The 19,684-nt window shown below is 41.1% G+C and overlaps 1 protein-coding gene across 2 annotated transcripts in view; it reads right to left on the bottom strand.

The window, feature by feature from the left end:
- nt5dc2 (5'-nucleotidase domain containing 2) overlaps window positions 1–19,684 on the bottom strand; it is a 42,193-nt gene that overhangs the window by 12,534 nt on the left and 9,975 nt on the right. For both annotated transcript variants that reach the window (XR_006758546.2, XM_014135284.3), the window contains exons 2-6: window positions 11,633–11,817; window positions 11,443–11,517; window positions 11,281–11,336; window positions 10,234–10,327; window positions 296–424 (exon numbers count right to left, since the gene is read on the bottom strand). Coding sequence is in view for 1 of the 2 variants with exons in the window: in XM_014135284.3 (XP_013990759.2) it covers window positions 296–424; window positions 10,234–10,327; window positions 11,281–11,336; window positions 11,443–11,517; window positions 11,633–11,817 (539 nt within the window). In the remaining variant the exon portion in view is untranslated. The remainder of the gene's footprint in view (window positions 1–295; window positions 425–10,233; window positions 10,328–11,280; window positions 11,337–11,442; window positions 11,518–11,632; window positions 11,818–19,684) is intronic.

Below are 19,684 nucleotides of genomic sequence, written 5' to 3'. Positions count from 1 at the left end.
ACCGGCACAGCATAACAAACAATGTTAAAATCACATTCCCAACTGCCTTGCACACTGGTAGACAAAAGGACCATTCACAAATATTGACTTTGGTGCAACTACTTATGAGCTAGGATGCAGCAATCAACTAAGTTAGTTACATTATTTAAGTCAAAAAGCATTTTTGTTAAAAGCCTCTATTTCTAGAACCAGTTATTTGCCCACATTTTGAAAGCTGGTTTCAGTTTGAATGTCTCAATTAAAATACAGTATTATCTTTGGATTGAAGTTTGTCAGAATGTGGGAATGCACTCACTGAAACGTCTTTGTAGAGATGACCAGGGTCATATTCAATGTCATTGGAGTTGAAGTAGTCATTGGCAGCAGCCAGGAGAGTCATCTCTGGGATGGAGAAAACATCCATGAACTGCTTCATCACAGGACCCTGTAAGATAACGTTAGCTCAACGGGATAAAAGACAAAGCTGAGCCTCAGCAAGAAAACAAACAACAAATCTGACGATTAAAAATGATTACAAATGATTTAGCCTATAACAGGTCTTAATACAGATCTAATCCTTGTGTGAAATTAGTGGGATGACAATCTAACACAAATACCATCTTATTCCAAACCAAGTGAGACATATCCAGTCAGTTAATTGCTTTTTATTACAATTACAATTACAATTTAGTCATTTAGCAGACGCTCTTATCCAGAGCGACTTACAGTAGTGAATGCATACATTTCATGCATTTTTTGTATTTTTTTGTATTACCGTAATACAGTAGGAGCCGAACACTGACCATTAGGTTAGTAGGCAATTTTATGAAGTGGGCAAATAAACTCAACTTCACCCAAAGCTCTGAGGTAACAAGATTTACAGAGCAATAATGGAGTGGGACCATGTATGTTTCTACAGTAGCTGGCCTTAAGTCTCCATAGGACTGATTAAAATAAAATTTGGTGAAGAGCAGGTCATGGACATGCTTGACACGGTAAAACTTGATATATACAGTGCATTCGGAAAGTATTCAGACCCCTTCACTTTTTCCACATTTTGTTATGTTACAGCCTTATTCTAAAATGGATTGAAAATAAAATATTCCTCATCAAGCTACACACAATACCACACAATGACAAAGAGCAAACAGGTTTATAGATATGTTTGGACATTTATTAAAAATAAAAAACAGAAATACCTTATTTACATAAGCATTCAGACCCTTTGCTATGAGACTCGAAATTGAGTCCATGTCCCATGGATTCGGTGCAATCGAAAATATCTTCCCAACTATTTTTCAATCTATATGGCACAGCTGTCAATTATTTGGGCCTTAAATGAAACTCTTTTATTTATCACAATTTTCTTTATCCAATTTTGGTCTTTAATGCAAGGCCAACAGACAAGTTCCTTACTTTCCCCCCCTTCTGCTTGTCTCTTCCATTTTTGCAGTAATTCTGCAATTAGTTTGGTTGTAATTTTGGTAGAGCAGACATTTCCATATATTTTTGTTAGCTGCATGTGTGACATATCCCCACCAGTCCTATTCATGATATAATAAAACAATTTTAAGTATGTTTTTTTTAATCAATTAGTATATTTGAGTTTAACCACAATATTTGCTGTATTATTTGTTCTGTCTTTTCTGGTGGATTAAACTGAAATTACAATCAACTTTCTATGGCTTGTTTTAAAAATAGCGATATTTTGGAGAATAGCGATATTCATATTTTCAAATAAACGAAAGTGAGAGATTGTAATCTGAATAAAGGGGAAAAGGCCGTTCTTGAACATGGGGTGAGACATTCTTACTAATCTGCTAGAGAACCAGTTTGGATTTAAATATAACTTTTGTATGACTGATGCCTTTCGTGAGAGGTCTATTGCTTAAATATTAAATCATTTCTGCCCTCCAAAATCATATTCATCATATAAATAGGCCCGTTTAATTTTGTCTGGCTTGCCTTTCCAAATAAAATTGTATATTTTCTGCTCATATAATTAAAAAAACATGATGCTAGGTGTAGGGAAGACCATAAACAAATAGGTAAACTGTGATATGACTAAAGAGTTAATCAGGGTGATTTTTCCACAAATAGACAGGTATTTTCCCTTCCATGGTAGCAAAATCATATCAATTTTGGTAACTTTCCATTAACTTTTATTGTAGTAAGACAATTTCTTTCTTTCGGGACATGTACAGTCGTGGCCAAAGGTTTTGAGAATGACACAAATATACATTTTCACAAAGTCTGCTGCCTCAGTGTCTTTAGATATTTTTGTCAGATGTTACTATGGAATACTGAAGTATAATTACAAGCATTTCATAAGTCTCAAAAGGCTTTTATTGACAATTACATGAAGTTGATGCAAAGAGTCAATATTTGCAGTGTTGACCCTTCTTTTTCAAGACCTCTGCAATCCGCCCTGGCATGCTGTCAATTAACTTCTGGGCTACATCCTGCCTGATGGCAGCCCATTCTTGCATAATCAATGCTTGGAGTTTGTCAGAATTTTTAGGTTTTTGTTTGTCCACCCGCCTCTTGAGGATTGACCACAAGTTCTTAATGGGATTAAGGTCTGGGGAGTTTCCTGGCCATGGACCCAAAATATCAATGTTTTGTTCCCCAAGCCACTTAGTTATCACTTTTGCCTTATGGCAAGGTGCTCCATCATGCTGGAAAAGGCATTGTTCATCACCAAACTGTTACTAGATGGTTGGGAGAAGTTGCTCTCTGAGGATGTGTTGGTACCATTCTTTATTCATGGCTGTGTTCTTAGGCAATATTGTGAGCGAGCCCACTCCCTTGGCTGAGAAGCAACCCCACACATGAATGGTCTCAGGATGCTTTACTGTTGGCATGATACAGGACTGATGGTAGCGCTCACCTTGTCTTCTCCGGACAAGCTTTTTTCCAGATGCCCCAAACAATTGGAAAGGGGGTTCATCAGAGAAAATGACTTTACCCCAGTCCTCAGCAGTCCAATCCCTGTACCTTTTGCAGAATATCAGTCTGTCCCTGATGTTTTTCCTGGAGAGAAGTGGCTTCATTGCTGCCCTTCTTGACACCAGGCCATCCTCCAAAAGTCTTTGCCTCACTGTGCGTGCAGATGCACTCACACCTGCCTGCTGCCATTCCTGAGCAAGCTCTGTACTGGTGGTGCCCCGATCCCACAGCTGAATCAACTTTAGGAGACGGTCCTGGCGCTTGCTGGACTTTCTTGGGCGCCCTGAAGCCTTCTTCACAAAAATTGAACCGCTCTCCTTGAAGTTCTTGATGATCTGATAAATGGTTGATTTAGGTGCAATCTTACTGGCAGCAATATCTTTGCCTGTGAAGCCCTTTTTGTGCAAAGCAATGATGACGGCACGTGTTTCCTTGCAGGTAACCATGGCTGACAGAGGAAGAACAATGATTCCAAGCACCACCCTCCTTTTGAAGCTTCCAGTCTGTTCTTTGATCTCAATCAGCATGACAAAGTGATCTCCAGCCTTGTCCTCGTCAACACTCACACCTGTGTTAACTAGAGAATCACTGACATGTCAGCTGGTCCTTTTGTGGCAGGGCTGAAATGCAGTGGAAATGGGTTTTTCAGTTCATTTGCATGGCAAAGAGGGACTTTGCAATTAATTGCAATTCATCTGATCACTCTTCATAACATTCTGGAGTATATGCAAATTGCCTTCATACAAACTGAGGCAGGAGACTGTGAAAATTAATATTTGTGTCATTCTCAAAACTTTTGGCCACAACTGTATACCGAGTATGTCCACATCACCATCAGACCATTTTATTAGTAAACTACAAGGTAATATTAAAGTTGACTTTTTTAATGATCCAATACGTAAAATATAAAAAAAAAGTATCATAATTTGGGTGCAATCCATAGAGGTTTTGAGGCTGTGGAGGGATCAAAATTGTGGATTTAAAAGAAAGCATGAATCATCAACGTACAATGACACCTTTGTTTTTAAGCCCCTGATTTCTAACCCCTTGATATTATTGTTGGATCTGATTTTAATAGCTAACATTTCGATGGCCATAATAAATAGATATGTCACGTCCTGACCAGTAGAGGGAGTATTTGTTTTTTAATTTTGGTCAGGACGTGGCAGAGGGTATTTGTTTTATGTGGTTTGGGGTGTGTGTGCGTTGTATTTAAAGGGGGTTTGATTTGTTAGTTCCGGGTTTTGGGTTATGTTCTATGTTCTTTCTAGTTCTTTGTATTTCTATGTCTAGGTTTGGCTGTTGGACTCTCAATTGGAGGCAGGTTTTTTTAGTTGCCTCTGATTGAGAGTCCTATATATAGGTATGTGTTTTGTTTTGTAGTTTGTGGGAGATTGTTCCATGTATAGCTTATGGCCTTACAGGACTGTTTATTCGTCGTTGTGTTTCTTTTGGTGTATGTGTTTATTTTGTTTTTTCCTTCTTTCCTTAATAAAAGAAGATGAGTACACATATACCCGCTGCGTTTTGGTCTCAATCCGACGACAACCGTGACAGAATCTCCCACCAAATAAGGACCAAGCAGCGGAGGAAGGAGCAACGGAGGGACTATCGTGAGACATGGGCAGAGTTGAGGATAGGCATTTCCAGGGCTGTGGAGGAGTTAAGGGAGCCCGAGAGGCAGCCCCAATAAAAAAAAAATGGGGGGGGGGGCACACGGGTAGTTTGGCTGGGAAAGGATTGAGCCCCATGCCAAATCCCCGTACCTTTTTTGGGCAACATAAGACTGGACAGGTCCCGTGCTTAGGGGTGATGGGTGCTGTGGCGAGGCCGGGTATTTTCAGGCCGGTATGCGCAGTACCAGCGCCCCGCATTTGCCAGGGGGGGAAGTGGCATCCAGCCAGTACGGTGATGCCAGTCCTGCGCTCGAGACCGCCAGTACACCTCTACGGTCCAGTGTTTCCTGCTCCACGCACTAGCCCTGAGGTGCGTGTCCCCAGACTGGCATATCCTAAGTCAGCACCACGCACCAGGCTTCCAGTGTGTCAACCCAGTCCAACCCGTCCTATTCCTGCTCCCCGCACTGGCCCTGAGGTGCGTGTGCATAAACTGTCACTTCCAGTACCAGCACCACGCATCAGGCTTCCAGTGCGTCAGCCCAGTCCAACTCGTCCTGTTCCCGCTCCCCGCACTAGCCCTGAGGTGCGTGTCCCCAGACTGGCACATCCAGTACCAGTACCACGCATCAGGCTTCCAGTGCGTCAGCTCAGTCTCGAGCATCCGGCAACAGTGTCCAGTCCAGAGTATCCGGCAACAGTGTCCAGTCCAGAGTATCCGGCAACAGTGTCCAGTCCAGAGTATCCGGCAACAGTGTCCAGTCCAGAGTATCCGGCAACAGTGCCCCGTCCAGAGTATCCGACAACAGTACCCCGTCATGAGTATCCGGTAAGAGTAGTAAGCCCGGAACCGAGTGAGACGGCCTACAGTTCGGAGAGGGGTGAATGGGCCTGCGACCCGGAACCGAGTGAGTCTGCCTACGACCCGGAACCGAGTGAGTCTGCCTACGGTCCGGAGCCGAGGGAGTCTGCCTACAGTCTGGAGGGCAGTAGGCCAGAACCGGAGCCACCTCCAGTATAGGTGGGTTGGGGAGGGGGGGTGTAGCACAGGTGCCATCGTTGACGGCAGCCACCCTCCCTTCCCTTCCTTTAGTTTAAGGTTGTTTTTTTTTTATTTTTTTTTTTTGGTTGTGTTTTTGTTTAGGTGCATTCGGGGTATGCACCTTTGGGGGGGGGGGGGGGGGGGGTGTAATGTCATGTCCTGACCAGTAGAGGGAGTATTTGTTTTTTTAATTTTGGTCAGGACGTGGCAGAGGGTATTTGTTTTATGTGGTTTGGGGTGTGTGTGCGTTGTATTTAAAGGGGGTTTGATTTGTTAGTTCCGGGTTATGTTCTTTCTAGTTCTTTGTATTTCTATGTCTAGGTTTGGCTGTTGGACTCTCAATTGGAGGCAGGTTTTTTTAGTTGCCTCTGATTGAGAGTCCTATATATAGGTATGTGTTTTGTTTTGTAGTTTGTGGGAGATTGTTCCATGTATAGCTTATGGCCTTACAGGACTGTTTATTCGTCGTTGTGTTTCTTTTGGTGTATGTGTTTATTTTGGTTTTTCCTTCTTTCCTTAATAAAAGAAGATGAGTACACATATACCCGCTGCGTTTTGGTCTCAATCCGACGACAACCGTGACAATATGCCAATAGTGGACAACCTTGTTTTACTCCTCTTGACAGTTTAATACTTTCTGAGAAGTAACCATTATTTGCTATTTTACACCTAGGGTTACTATACATAACTTTAACCCATTTTATAAGACATTATCCAAAATTGAAAGTCCCATAGGGCGGTGCACAATTGGCCCAGTGTCGCCCGGGTTAGGCCGTCATTGTAAATAAGAATTTGTTCTTAACCGACTTGCCTAGTTAAATAAATAAAAAATATACAGTAGACCCATAAAACAGATAAGGACTTCTCCTTAGTGTATGGGTCACTCAGGTGGGTGTCAAGGGTTGAGGACCGTTCCATCATGATAGAACAATAAATAACTAAACTATATTTATAAATTATTCTAAAATGTATATCCAATATCTGCAAAAAATTGAAAGCTCTCTTTCACAACCCCTGCTCGCAGACACACATGGGCTCTGAAATTTCGCAACCATTTTCCTTTTTAACTCACCTAACTCAACACTTTTCCTAACACACATAACACCTTCAATCACAATACACCAGGACTTACCCAGAATACTATGCCTTCTATGTCCTCTGTTTGCTGTGTTTTTATCCCTACCATGTTGATTCTGAATACTTCTGTGCTCCAGTTCCTTGTATTTGAATATTTGTTTTCATACATCTTTTTTTTTCTCTTTTTTTTTTTTTTTTTTTACAATCCCTACCATGGATAGTATTGGGTGTTTCATTATTCGACTCCTCTATGGAAACTTTGTAATATTTAGAATAGCCATAGACTAGTCTTGGTGTCTCGGAACATTTGGTTATCAATATACAGTTTATCGACTACGAGAGCTACACGTTTCCCTTTTAAGAGTGGGTACAGAACTTTACGCCATTCTGCAATTTCCTTCGGGAACTGATCATTAATGCAAGTCTTTTACGCAGGCTTTTAACCATTATTTTATCTTTAAAGAATGCAAATTTGGCAACAATTGCAGAAAAATCCACGTATTTTCAAACATACCGTGCATTCAGAAAGTATTCAGACCCCTTGACTTTTTTCATATTTTGTTGCATCACAACCATATTCTAAAATTGATTAAATTGACGTTTTCCCTCTTCAATCTACACACAATACCCCATAATGACAAAGCAAAACTTCTTTATATAAATGTTTGCAAAATGAACAACAAAAATACCTTATTTACATTAGTATTTAGACCCTTTGCTATGAGACTTGACATTGAGCTCAGGTGCATCCTGTTTCCATTGATCATCTTTGAGATGTTTCTACAACTTGATTGGAGTCCACCTGTGGTAAATTCAATTGATTGGACATGATTTGGAAAGGCAAACACCTGTCTATATTAAGTCCCACAGTTGACAGTGCATGTCAGTGAAAAAACCAAGCCATGAGGTCTGTAGAGCTCCGAGACAGGATTGTGTTGAGGCACAGATCTGGGGAAGGGTACCAAAACATTTATGCAGCATTGAAGGTCCCCAAGAACACATTGGCCTCCATCATTCTTAAATGATGGCTGCTCTGCCAAACTGAGCAATCAGGGGAGAAGGGCCTTGGTCAGGAAGGTGACCAAGAACTCGATGGTCACTCTGACAGAGCTCAAGAGTTCCTCTGTGGAGATGGGAGAACCTTCCAGAAGGACAACCATCTCTGCAGCACTCCACCAATCAGGCCTTTATGGTAGAGTGGCAAGACGGAAGCCACTCCTCAGTAAAAGGCACATGACAGCCCGCTTCTAGTTTACCAAAAGGCACCTTAAGACTCTCACACCATGAGAAACAAGATTCTCTAGTCTGATGAAACGAAGATTGAACTCTTTGGCCTGAATGCCAAGCCTCACGTCTGGAGGAAACCTGGCATCATCCCTACGGTGAAGCATGATGGTGGCTGCATCATGCTGTGGGGATGTTTTTCAGCGGCAGGGACTGGGAGACTAGTCAGGATCGAGGGAAAGATGAACGGAGCAAAGTACAGAGAGATCCTTGATGAAAACCTGCTCCAGAGTGCTCAGGACCTCAGACTGGGGCAAAGATTCACCTTCCAACAGGACAACGACACTAAGCACACAGCCAAGACAACGCAGTAGTGGCTTCGGGACAAGTCTCTGAATGCCTTTGAGTGGCTCAGCCAGAGCCCAGACTTGAACCCAATCAAAAATCTCTAGAGAGACCTGGAAATAGCTGTGCAGTGACACTCCCATCCAACCTGACAGAGCTTGAGAGGATCTGCAGAGAAAAACGGGAGAAACTCCCCAAATACAGGTGTGCCAAGCTTGTAGCGTCATACCCAAGAAGACTCAAGGCTGTAATCGCTGCCAATGGTGCTTAAACAAAGTACTGAGTAAATGGTCTGAATACTTATGTACATTTGATATTTCCATTTTTTATTTTTAATACATTTGCAAAAATGTTTAAATACCTGTTTTTGCTTTGTAATTATGTGGTATTGTGGTAAAATTGATGAGGGGGAAACAAACAATTTAATCCATTTTATAATAAGCCTGTAATGTAATAAAATGTGTAAAATGTGAAGGGGTCTGAATACACTCTATATTCTATTTTAGTGTCTCCGGTCCTTATTTTTCAGTTAACCTTTTCATACAAGTTTAAAATATCTCTAACGGTCGCCCCCAGTGTGAGTTGTTTTATGCACGTGATGTCAGAATGCACTCACTGTTCCAAAATATGATTATTACGCAACAGGACAGTTAACACGCGCTTCCTGCTAATTATCTATAGACTATGTTTCAACTTGTCAATTTCAAATAATTTTCTAACAAGCTGTATTTTCTAACAACAGTTTGAATTGAGGTGTGTTCCGCCTCCTCATTAATTCACATAGAAGTAGCCCATTTCAGCGTTGCGGACAATTTATGTATGAGGCTTTACTGAGACGGACAAACTTCTCTCTTCGAGAGCCCACGCACTTCACCAATGTTTGCGCAGATCAAGTATGCAGACATTTGCGCAGTCTTGCACAAATTGGAACATTTTGGTTTTCCTTACAAATAATAACTTTGGACATGCGTTCCTATGAAAGTAAGCTCCTTATTTTCTGTATATCATGTTGTCGTTTCTACTGTAGGCGCATACAATATGTATGCATGTATGTATGTATGTATGTATGTATCTATGTATGGGGCATAATGTACTTACAGTTTTATTCACAGTACCGGTGACAAATAATGCATTCCGATTATTGCATTGATTGTAATGGACACCTATAATGTGTGTAAAATACCTTTTTGAAGGTCGTACTGTTTATACTGAGCTAATGCTAAGCTATTTGCCAGCTATGTGTGGCGCCATGTTTGTTGACATTATACAATGCATTCTGGGTGTCACCTAAACGTCTGTCAGACCAAAGATGTTATAATGAGGTGAAGGAATGGTTCACTCATCTTTCGGGTAAACTTCCGGAAGTGAATGAAGGGAAGTGAATGATCGTAGAAAATACACCCCCTTCAACATGCATACTATAAACAGACCAAACTCATCTTGTCTCCTTGTATTATCTTTGGTTGACGTGAAAAATCAAACATGCCGGTGCGCACAAACTACCCATCGTCGGATTACTTTTGATTTCTACAAAGTGTTTCACTCAATTATTTTGATCAATGGTGACCTCACCCGTGATGTGATTGCTATTAGCTAATTCATATTGTAGTTTCTGTCAGCCGAGAGTTATAAAAATATGACCCCTTGTGTTACGTCAATCTTTCCTCACTTAGCGCTAGAAAAATGCAGCCTACATTTTCCAGTTTGGATGATTGTGTTATGCTGTAGCTACTTCTGTGAATTTGTTAACATTGCATCCAAAAATAAACTGGTCACATTCTGGACATAAATTTGTATGGACAGTGTTTGTGCAAAATGTTTCTGTGAAAAACAGTGTGGCCAGCTCAAATGCTGATTGTTGCGTCAATCGAAACTAGACGTTATAAATAAGCATTCTAATCACACTGGTTTGAGCGTACGCTCCAGGGACCACTGTAGAATAATCACACCCGTTTGTTGGTACGTGTGAAAAGGTTAAGGTAGAAGAATGTAAGAAATTACCTTTCCATAGAAGCCACTGACTTCCTCAAGAGGGACATGGTTAGTTCCACCGTAGAGCTCCAAAACCTCCTCATCTGGGACAGGATTCAGACCCCTGTGGGAATCAACATCTCTCATTATGGTCTCTCTATTACAGAATTGAATCCATGACATACCAATAGGAAAGAGTATTGTTATTAGAAAAGACGTTGTGGACAAAACTCAACAGAAGCGGGAGGGCGGGACGAGCAGAGCGGTAAAATCAATAGACAGTGTGAACATCGTCCTGATTCTAGTTTGGCTGGTGGTGCACTCGGTAGCTAGCCAGATTTGATAGGTCTCTGGTACTTCAAATGAATGAGTCTCCGTCAGTTATGTTTAGTATCTGCATAGTTAATACCATCAGTAGCAAGCTACTGTTGCTAGCAACTTCGAGAATAATAAATATACACTTTTGCGCACCCTCCAAAAAGTTATACTTTCAACAGCTTACCTTGAAATAAAATGTAAATTCACCTCCAATGACAGTTCTGGCTTTTGCATTGACTGTATGCTATCAGGATAGTCCATACCTCCAATCATTTTTGCTGATAGCGATGTTTCCAGAAGCGGATAAATTGGTCTAATTTAGCATGTATGGTAAAGCCTCAACCCTTAGCTAACTCTTCATATTCAAATGAGCTCGAAAATGTTGTGTGTGACTACAGCGCCAGCCATAAAAAGCAAAAATAGACACGTTGTAATTGAGCGGAGAGTCAAAGACGACAGAGCGTTCACTGCCCGCCCGGCATCAGTTGGGTCATTATCATTCAAAACAAAGCATTCTAAATTGCACGCACGCCTAAAGTTATTCTTATTTCATTGTGTTACTATTTTTTCTTAAGTTTAATCAGCAATTTTTTCTTACTTACTTTTAAAAACTCTGCATTGTTGGTTAAGGGCTCATAAGTAAGCATTTCACGGTAAGGTCTACTACACCTGTTGTAGTCGGCGCATGTGACTAATAACATTTGATTTGGTGAGTTTAGGCCTTTAGTTTTCCATATATTCCCCCAGCAAGTGCCTCACCTGTATACAGTCCCCAGCTGAATGTAATGGAAGGCATCAATTTTCATCAACAGTCCCTGCATGAAAAATTTGAATTTTATTGCCTGAACTACCATTTCACTCTAATTTCACTCTCAAACTTTGAATGTTTATAAGCTTTTATACACCCATAAAAGCACTTACCTTCTGAATGTCATAGTGGAGACCACGAGCAGCGAAGTTGGGAATATAGTCATACTTGCTAATGCCCTCTGGATACTGTTAGGGGAATTAAAAGTAACAATTTAAATTCAATCAAACAATAAACAACGTGCACCATGACCATTTGTATGAGGATATGAGGCAAACAGCATCACATTTCCATCAAACTAACCTTGTAGTGTTTGACAAGGAAGTCTCGAGCTGTATTGTAGATCATTGTATCAAGAGTGTTGGAGTACAAAGCGAGCGTGTAGTCATAATCAAAGCCATAGATTTCCACTTCGTCCAAGTCAACCTCATTGTTGGCATAGATGGTGGAGGGGTTCAGTAAGTTACATACACCTGGAGGAATCAAATCTGCAGAAAAGGAGGTGGAGACATTATAAAAAAATGTAAAATCTAACATGATTCAACTTCATGATTCATCTTCAATGCATTGTGTGGATAATCTAAAGAGCCTGGGCTTACAATTTTGGGCAGTAAGTGGTCTATTGTTCAAAATGGCCAAAGATGTACAGTTGAAGTCAGAAGTTTACATACACCTTAGCCAATTACATTTAAACTCAGTTTTTCACAATTCCTGACATTTAATCCTAGTAAAAATTCCCTGTCTTAGGTCAGTTAGGATCACCACTTTATTTTAGAATGTGAAATGTCAAATCAAATGTATTTGTCACATACACATGGTTAGCAGGTGTTAATGCAAGTGTAGCGAAATGCTTGTGCTTCTAGTTCCGACCATGCAGTAATATCTAACAAGTAATCTACCAATTCCACAACAACTACCTTGTACACACAAGTGTAAAGGAATGAATACGAATATGTACATAAAAATATATAAATGAGTGATGGCTGAACGGCATAGGCAAGATGTAATAGATGGTATGGAGTACAGTATATACATATGAGATGAGTATTGTAGGGTACGAAAACATATAAAGCAGCATTGTTTAAGGTGGCAAGTGATATATTACATCAGGATGGCAAGATGCAGTAGATGGTATAGAGTACAGTATATACATATGAGATGAGTAATGTAGGTTATGAAAACATTATATAAAGTGGCATTGTTTAAAGTGGCTAGTGATACATCTAATTACATCAAGATGGCAAGATGCAGTAGATGGTATGGCGTACAGTATATACATATGAGATGAATAATGTAGGTTATGTAAACATTATCTAATATAAATAATATAAACTGGCAAGTGATAAATTGATTACATCAATTCTCCCATTATTAAAGTGGCTTGAGTTGAGTCAGTATGTTGGCAGCAGCCACTCAATGTTAGTGATGGCTGTTTAACAGTCTGATGGCATTGAGATAGAAGCTGTTTTTCAGTCTCTCGGTTCCAGCTTTGATGCACCTGTACTGACCTCGCCTTCTGGATGTTAGCGGGGTGAATAGGCAGTGGCTTGGGTGGTTGCTGTCCTTGATGATCTTTTTGGCCTTCCTGTGACATCGGGTGGTGTAGGTGTCCTGGAGGGCAGGTAGTTTGCACCCGGTGATGCGTTGTGCAGACCTCACTACTCTCTGGAGAGCCTTCCGGTTATGGGCGGAGCAGCTGCCGTACCAGGCAGTGAAACAGCCCGACAGGATGCTCTCGATTGTGCATCTGTAAAAGTTTTTTTTCCGTGTTTTTGGTGACAAGCCAAATTTCTTCAGCCTCCTGAGGTTGAAGAGGCGCTGCTGCGCCTTCTTCACCACGCTGTCTGTGTGGGTGGGTGGACCATTTCAGTTTGTCCGTGATGTGTACGCCGAGGAACTTAAAACTCTCCACCCTCTCCACTACTGTCCCATCAATGTAGATAGGGGGCTGCTCCCTCTGCTGTTTCCTGAAGTCCACGATCATCTCTTTTGTTTTGTTGCATGGCCACGCAGTCGTGGGTGAACAGGTAGTACAGAAGAGGGCTGAGAACGCACCCTTGTGGGGACCCAGTGTTGAGGATCAGTGGGGTGGAGGTGTTGTTACCTACCCTCACCACCTGGGGGCGGCCCGTCAGGAAGTCCAGGACCCAGTTGCACAGGGCGGGGTCGAGACCCAGGGTCTCGAGCTTAACCTCTCTAGGATAGGTGGCACCAAATCGTCCCACCTACGTAACAGCCAGTGTAATCCCGTGGCGCGTTATTCAAAAACCTTAGAAATGCAAAAACTTCAATTTTTCAAACATATGACTATTTTACACCATTTTAAAGACAAGACTCTCGTTAATCTAACCACACTGTCCGATTTCAAAAAGGCTTTACAACGAAAGCAAAATATTAGATTATGTCAGCAGAGTACCCAGCCAGAAATAATCAGACACCCATTTTTCAAGCTAGCATATAATGTCACATAAACCCAAACCACAGCTAAATGCAGCACTAACCTTTGATGATCTTCATCAGATGACAACCCTGGGACATTATGTTATACAATACATGCATGTTTTGTTCAATCAAGTTCATATTTATATCAAAAACCAGCTTTTTACATTAGCATGTGACTAGCATGTGACTAGCATTCCCACCGAACACTGCCGGTGAATTTACTAAATTACTCACGATAAACGTTCACAAAAAGCATAACAATTATTTTAAGAATTATAGATACAGAACTCCTCTATGCACTCGATATGTCCGATTTTAAAATAGCTTTTCGGTGAAAGCACATTTTGCAATATTCTCAGTAGATAGCCCGGCATCACAGGGCTAGCTATTTAGACACCCAGCAAGTTTAGCACTCAGAAAAGTCACATTTACTATAAGAAAAATGTTATTACCTTTGCTGTATTCGTCAGAATGCACTCCCAGGACTTCTACTTCAATAACAAATGTTGGTTTGGTTCAAAATAATCCATAGTTATATCCAAACAGCGGCGTTTTGTTTGTGCGTTCAAGACACTATCCGAAAGGGTAAATAAGGGTGACGAGCATGGCGCATTTCGTGACAAAAAAATTCGAAATATTCCATTACCGTACTTCGAAGCATGTCAACCGCTGTTTAAAATCCATTTTTATGCCATTTTTCATGTAAAAAAGCGATAATATTCCGACCGGGAATCTGCATTTAGGTAAACAGAGGAAAGAAAATAAAGCAGTAGAGACAATGACTTATTTCAGCTTTTATTTCTTTCATCACATTCCCAGTGGGTCAGAAATGTAAATACACTCAATTAGTATTTGGTAGCATTGCCTTTAAATTGTTTAATTTGGGTCAAACATTTTAGGTAGCCTTCCACAAGCTTCCCACAATAAGTTGGGTGAATTTTGGCCCATTCCTCCTGACAGAGCTGGTGTAACTGAGTCAGGTTTCTAGGCCTCCTTGCTCGCACACATTTTTTCAGTTCTGCCCACACATTTTCTATAGGTTTGAGGTCAGGGCTTTGTGATGGCCACTCCAATACCTTGACTTTGTTGTCCTTAAGCCATTTTTCCACAACTTTGGAAGTATGCTTGGGGTCATTGTCCATTTGGAAGACCCATTTGTGACCAAGCTTTAACTTCCTGACTGATGTCTTGAGATGTTGCTTCAACCTAATTTTCCTTCGTCATGATGCCATCTATTTTGTGAAGTGCACCAGTCCCTCCTGCAGCAAAGCACCGCCACAACATGATGCTGCCACCCCCGTGCTTCACGGTTGGGATGGTGTTCTTCGGCTTGCAAGCCTCCCCCTTTTTCCTCCAAACATAATTAATTGATGGTCATTATGGCCAAACAGTTCTATTTTTGTTTCATCAAAAAGTACGAACTAAAAAGCCAGACGGCTTTTTTATGGCGGTTTTGGAGCAGTGGCTTCTTCCTTGCTGAGTGTCCTTTTAGGTTATGTCGATATAGGACTCATTTTACTGTGGATATAGATACTTTTGCACCCGTTTCCTCCAGCATCTTCACAACGTCCTTTGCTGTTGTTCTGGGATTGATTTGCACTTTTCGTACCAAAGTACATTCATCTCTAGGAGACAGAACGCGTCTCCTTCCTCAGCGGTATGACGGCTGCGTTGTCCCATGGTGTTTATACTTGCGTACTATTGCTTGTACAGATGAACGTGGTACCTTCAGGCGTTTGGAAACTGCTCCACAGGATGAACCAGACTTGTGGAGGTCTACAATTATTTTTCTGAGGTCTGTCTCCCAGGCTGTGTGCCGGTCTTGACAGCCAATCGCATACAAGGAACAAAACAGCTAATTTGGCTAGTCTTGTGAGCTAGCTAGTTAGCTCGGTAGTCTTGTTAGGTAGTAAGCTAGCTTGTTACGGCAGGTAGCCTAGTGGTTAGAGAGTTGGACTAGTAACCAAAAGGTTGCAAAATCAAATCCCGAGCTGACAAGGTAAAAAGCTGTCGTTCTGCCCCTGAACAAGGCAGTTAACCCATTGTTCCTAGGCTGTCATTGAAAATAAGAATTAGTTTTTAACTGACTTGCCTAGTTAAATAAAGATCAAATATTTTCTGGTTGTTAGCTTGCATAACTGATATGTGTATAATTATAAAGGGACAGTTCATGTTTTATGGATAATATTTACATTTACAGGGGGTGAGCTCAATTCCTGAGAGACTGATCAGATTCAATAGCATCCATAAAACATGAAGTGTCCCTTACAATTATAAACATCAGTTATGCAAGCGAACAACCAGCATAGATAACAAGCTATCTATCTAACTACCAAGACTACCTAGCTAGCTCACTCACAAGACTAGCCAAATTAGCTGTGTTGTTGCTTACATGTGATTGGCTTTGGTCTTGGGGGTGGCACACAGCCTGGGAAACAGTGCTGCCTGGGAGACAGTTCTGTCTGTCAGGCATCGTTCAGAGGCATCGTTCAGAACTTAAATGCCCGAGAGCTCTTAGCTCAAAGTAAGGGACATTTAGCTTGCTAACATTCCAACTTATAAACTCATAATGAGCTCCAAACACAAATGAAAGCATGTTGTTGGCATGAAATGTACCATCCCTTAGTGTAGCAATCAATAAAAACGTATGCTCTGACCCAGCATGGGCTCTGCCGCCTCAGCCAATCTATCATCAGGTCAATCTATCATCAAAACGTCCACTCCTATTTATACAGTTTATCTCGTGATCTTCGACGAAACAACTATTTTTATATCGTGATCATGAACAAAAATTCATTGTGATTGACATAACGAGGGAATTATTTTTTTAATCAAATGTCCTCTCTGGACTACCATAGGTAGCAGCTCTATTTAAAAGGGGGAGAGAAAGCTGATCCTAACTGTTATAGGCCAATTTCTATTTTGCCCTGTTTGTCAAAAGTGTTGGAAAAACTTGTCAATAATCAACTGCAATCGGGTTTCTGCTCAGGTTATGGTTGTGTGACAGCAACCTCAAAGGTCTGAAATAATGTCACCATTGCGCTTGATTCTAAGCAATGTTGTGCTGCTATTTATATTGACTTGGCCAAAGCTTTTGATACAGTAGGCCATTCCATTCTAGTGGGCCGGCTAAGGAGTATTGGTGTCTCTGAGGGGTCTTTGGCCTGGTCTGCTAACTGCCTCTCTCAAAGAGTGCAGTGTATAAAGTCAGAACATCCGCTGTCTTTGCCACTGCCTGTCACCAAGGGAGTACCCAAAGGCTCGATCCTAGGCCCCACGCTCTTACCAATTTACATCAACAACATAGCTCAAGCAGTAGGAAGCTCTCTCATCCATTTATATGCAGATGATACAGTCTTATACTCAGCTGACCCCTCCCTGGATTTTGTTAAAAGCTCTACAACAAAGCTTTCTTAGTGTCCAGCAAGTTTTCTCTGCCCTTAACCTTGTTCTGAACATCTCCAAAACAAAGGTAATGTGGTTTGGTAAGAAGAATGCCCCTCTCCCCGCCGGTGTGATTACTACCTCTGAAGGTTTAGATCTCATACAAGTACTTGGGAGTATGGCTAGACGGTACACTGTCCTTCTCTCAGCACATATCAAAGCTGCAGGCTAACACTAGGGGTCGACCGATTAATCGGAATGGCCGATTAATTAGGGCCGATTTCAAGTTTTCATAACAATCGGTAATCTGTATTTTTGGCCACCGATTTGCCGATTTTTTTTATTTTATTTTTTACACCTTTATTTAACTAGGCAAGTCAGATTAAGAACACATTCTTATTTTCAATTACGCCCTAGGAACGGGGGTTAACTGCCTTGTTCAGGGGGGGTTCGTTTTTGCAACCTTCCGGTTACTAGTCCAACGCTCTAACCACCTGCCTTACATTGCACTCCACGAGGAGCCTGCATGGCAGGCTGACTACCTGTTACGTGAGGGCAGCAAGAAGCCAAGGTAAGTTGCTAGCTAGCATTAAAGTTATCTTATAAAAAACGATCAATCTTAACATAATCACTAGTTAACTACACATGGTTGATGATATTACTAGTTTGTTTATCTAACATGTCCTGCGTTGCATATAATCGATGTGGTGCCTGTTAATTTATCATTGAATCATAGCCTACATCGCCAAACGGCTGTTGATTTAACAAGCGCATTTGCGAAAAAAGCACAATCGTTGCACCAATGTACCTAACCATAAACATCAATGCCTTTCTTTAAAATTAATAAACAAGTATATATTTTTAAACCTGCATATTTAGTTAATATTGCCTGCTAACATGAAATTGTGTCACATCTCTAGCGTTCATTGCACGCAGAGTCAGGGTATATGCAACAGTTTGGGCTGCCTGGCTCGTTGCGAACTAATTTGCCAGAATTTTACGTAATTATGACATAATTATGAAGGTTGGGCAATGTAACAGGAATATTTAGACTTAGGCATGCCACTGGTTAGATAAAATACGGAACGGTTCTGTATTTTCCTGACTGGAAAAACGTTGTTTTCGAGATGATAGTTTCCGGATTCGACCATATTAATGACCTAAGGCTCGTATTTCTGTGTGTTATTATGTTATAATTAAGTCTATGATTTGATAGAGAAGTCTGACTGAGCGGTGGTAGGCACCAGCAGGCTCGTAAGCATTCATTCAAAACAGCACTTTTGTGCGTTTTGCCAGCAGCCCTTCGCAATGCATTGCGCTGTTTATGACTTCAAGCCTGTCAACTCCCAAGATGAGGCTGGTGCGCGCTAATAGCGTTTCAAATGTAACTCGCTCTGAGACTTGGAGTGGTTGTTCCCCTTGCTCTGCATGGGTAACGCTGCTTCGAGGGTGGCTGTTGTCGATGTGTTCAGGTAGGAGCCTAGGTAGGAGCGAGGAGAGGGACGGAAGCTATACTGTTACACTGACAATACTAAAGTGCCTATAAGAACATCCAGTAGTCAAAGGTATATGAAATACAAATCGTATAGAGAGAAATAGTCCTATAATTCCTATAATAACTACCACCTAAAACTTCTTAACTGGGAATATTGAAGACTCATGTTAAAAGGAACCACCAGCTTTCATATGTTCTCATGTTCTGAGCAAGGAACTTAAACGTTAGCTTTCTTACACGGCACATATTGCACTTTTACTTTCTTCTCCAACACTTTGTTTTTGCATTATTTAAACCAAATGGAATACGTTTCATTATTTATTTGAGGCTAAATTGATTTTATTGATGTATTATATTAAGTTAAAATAAGTGTTCATTCAGTATTGTTGTAATTGTCATTATTACAAATAAATACATGTAAAAACGGCCGATTAATCGGCATCGGCTTTTTTTGGGTCCTCCAATAATCGGTATCGGCGTTGAAAAATCATAATCTGTCAACCTCTAGCTAACACCGTACCCAAACCGGACATGCGCATGCGCCATCGTGCGCAAATTGATTTTGGCCCCGACACCAAACACGACACGCAGGTTGAAATATCAAAACTCTGAACCAATTATATTAATTTGGGGACAGGTCGAAAAGCATTAAACATTTATGGCAATTTAGCTAGCTAGCTTGCAGTTCCTAGCTAATTTGTCCTATTTAGCTAGCTTCCTGTTGCTAGCTAATTTGTCCTGGGATATAAACGTTGATTTGTTATTTTACCTGAAACGCACAAGGTCCTCTACTCTGACAATTAATCCACACATAAAACGGTCAACTGAATCGTTTCTAGTCATCTCTCCTTCCAGGCCTTTTCTTCTTTTGACTTTATATGGCGATTGGCATCTAACTTTCATAGTTACACGACGAACGAACAAACTCAGTTCATCTTTCAATGGGGTGGCAGGTAGCCTAGTGGTTAGAGTGTTGGTCTAGTAACCGAAAGGTTGCCAGATCAAATCCCTGAACTGACAAGGTAAAAGATCTG

This window comes from Salmo salar, chromosome 13 (assembly GCF_965601325.2).
Source record: "Salmo salar chromosome 13, fSalSal1, whole genome shotgun sequence".
NCBI lineage: Eukaryota > Metazoa > Chordata > Actinopteri > Salmoniformes > Salmonidae > Salmo > Salmo salar.
Note: the sequence above shows the minus strand (reverse complement) of the source record. Positions and strands in the feature narration are given on the sequence as shown.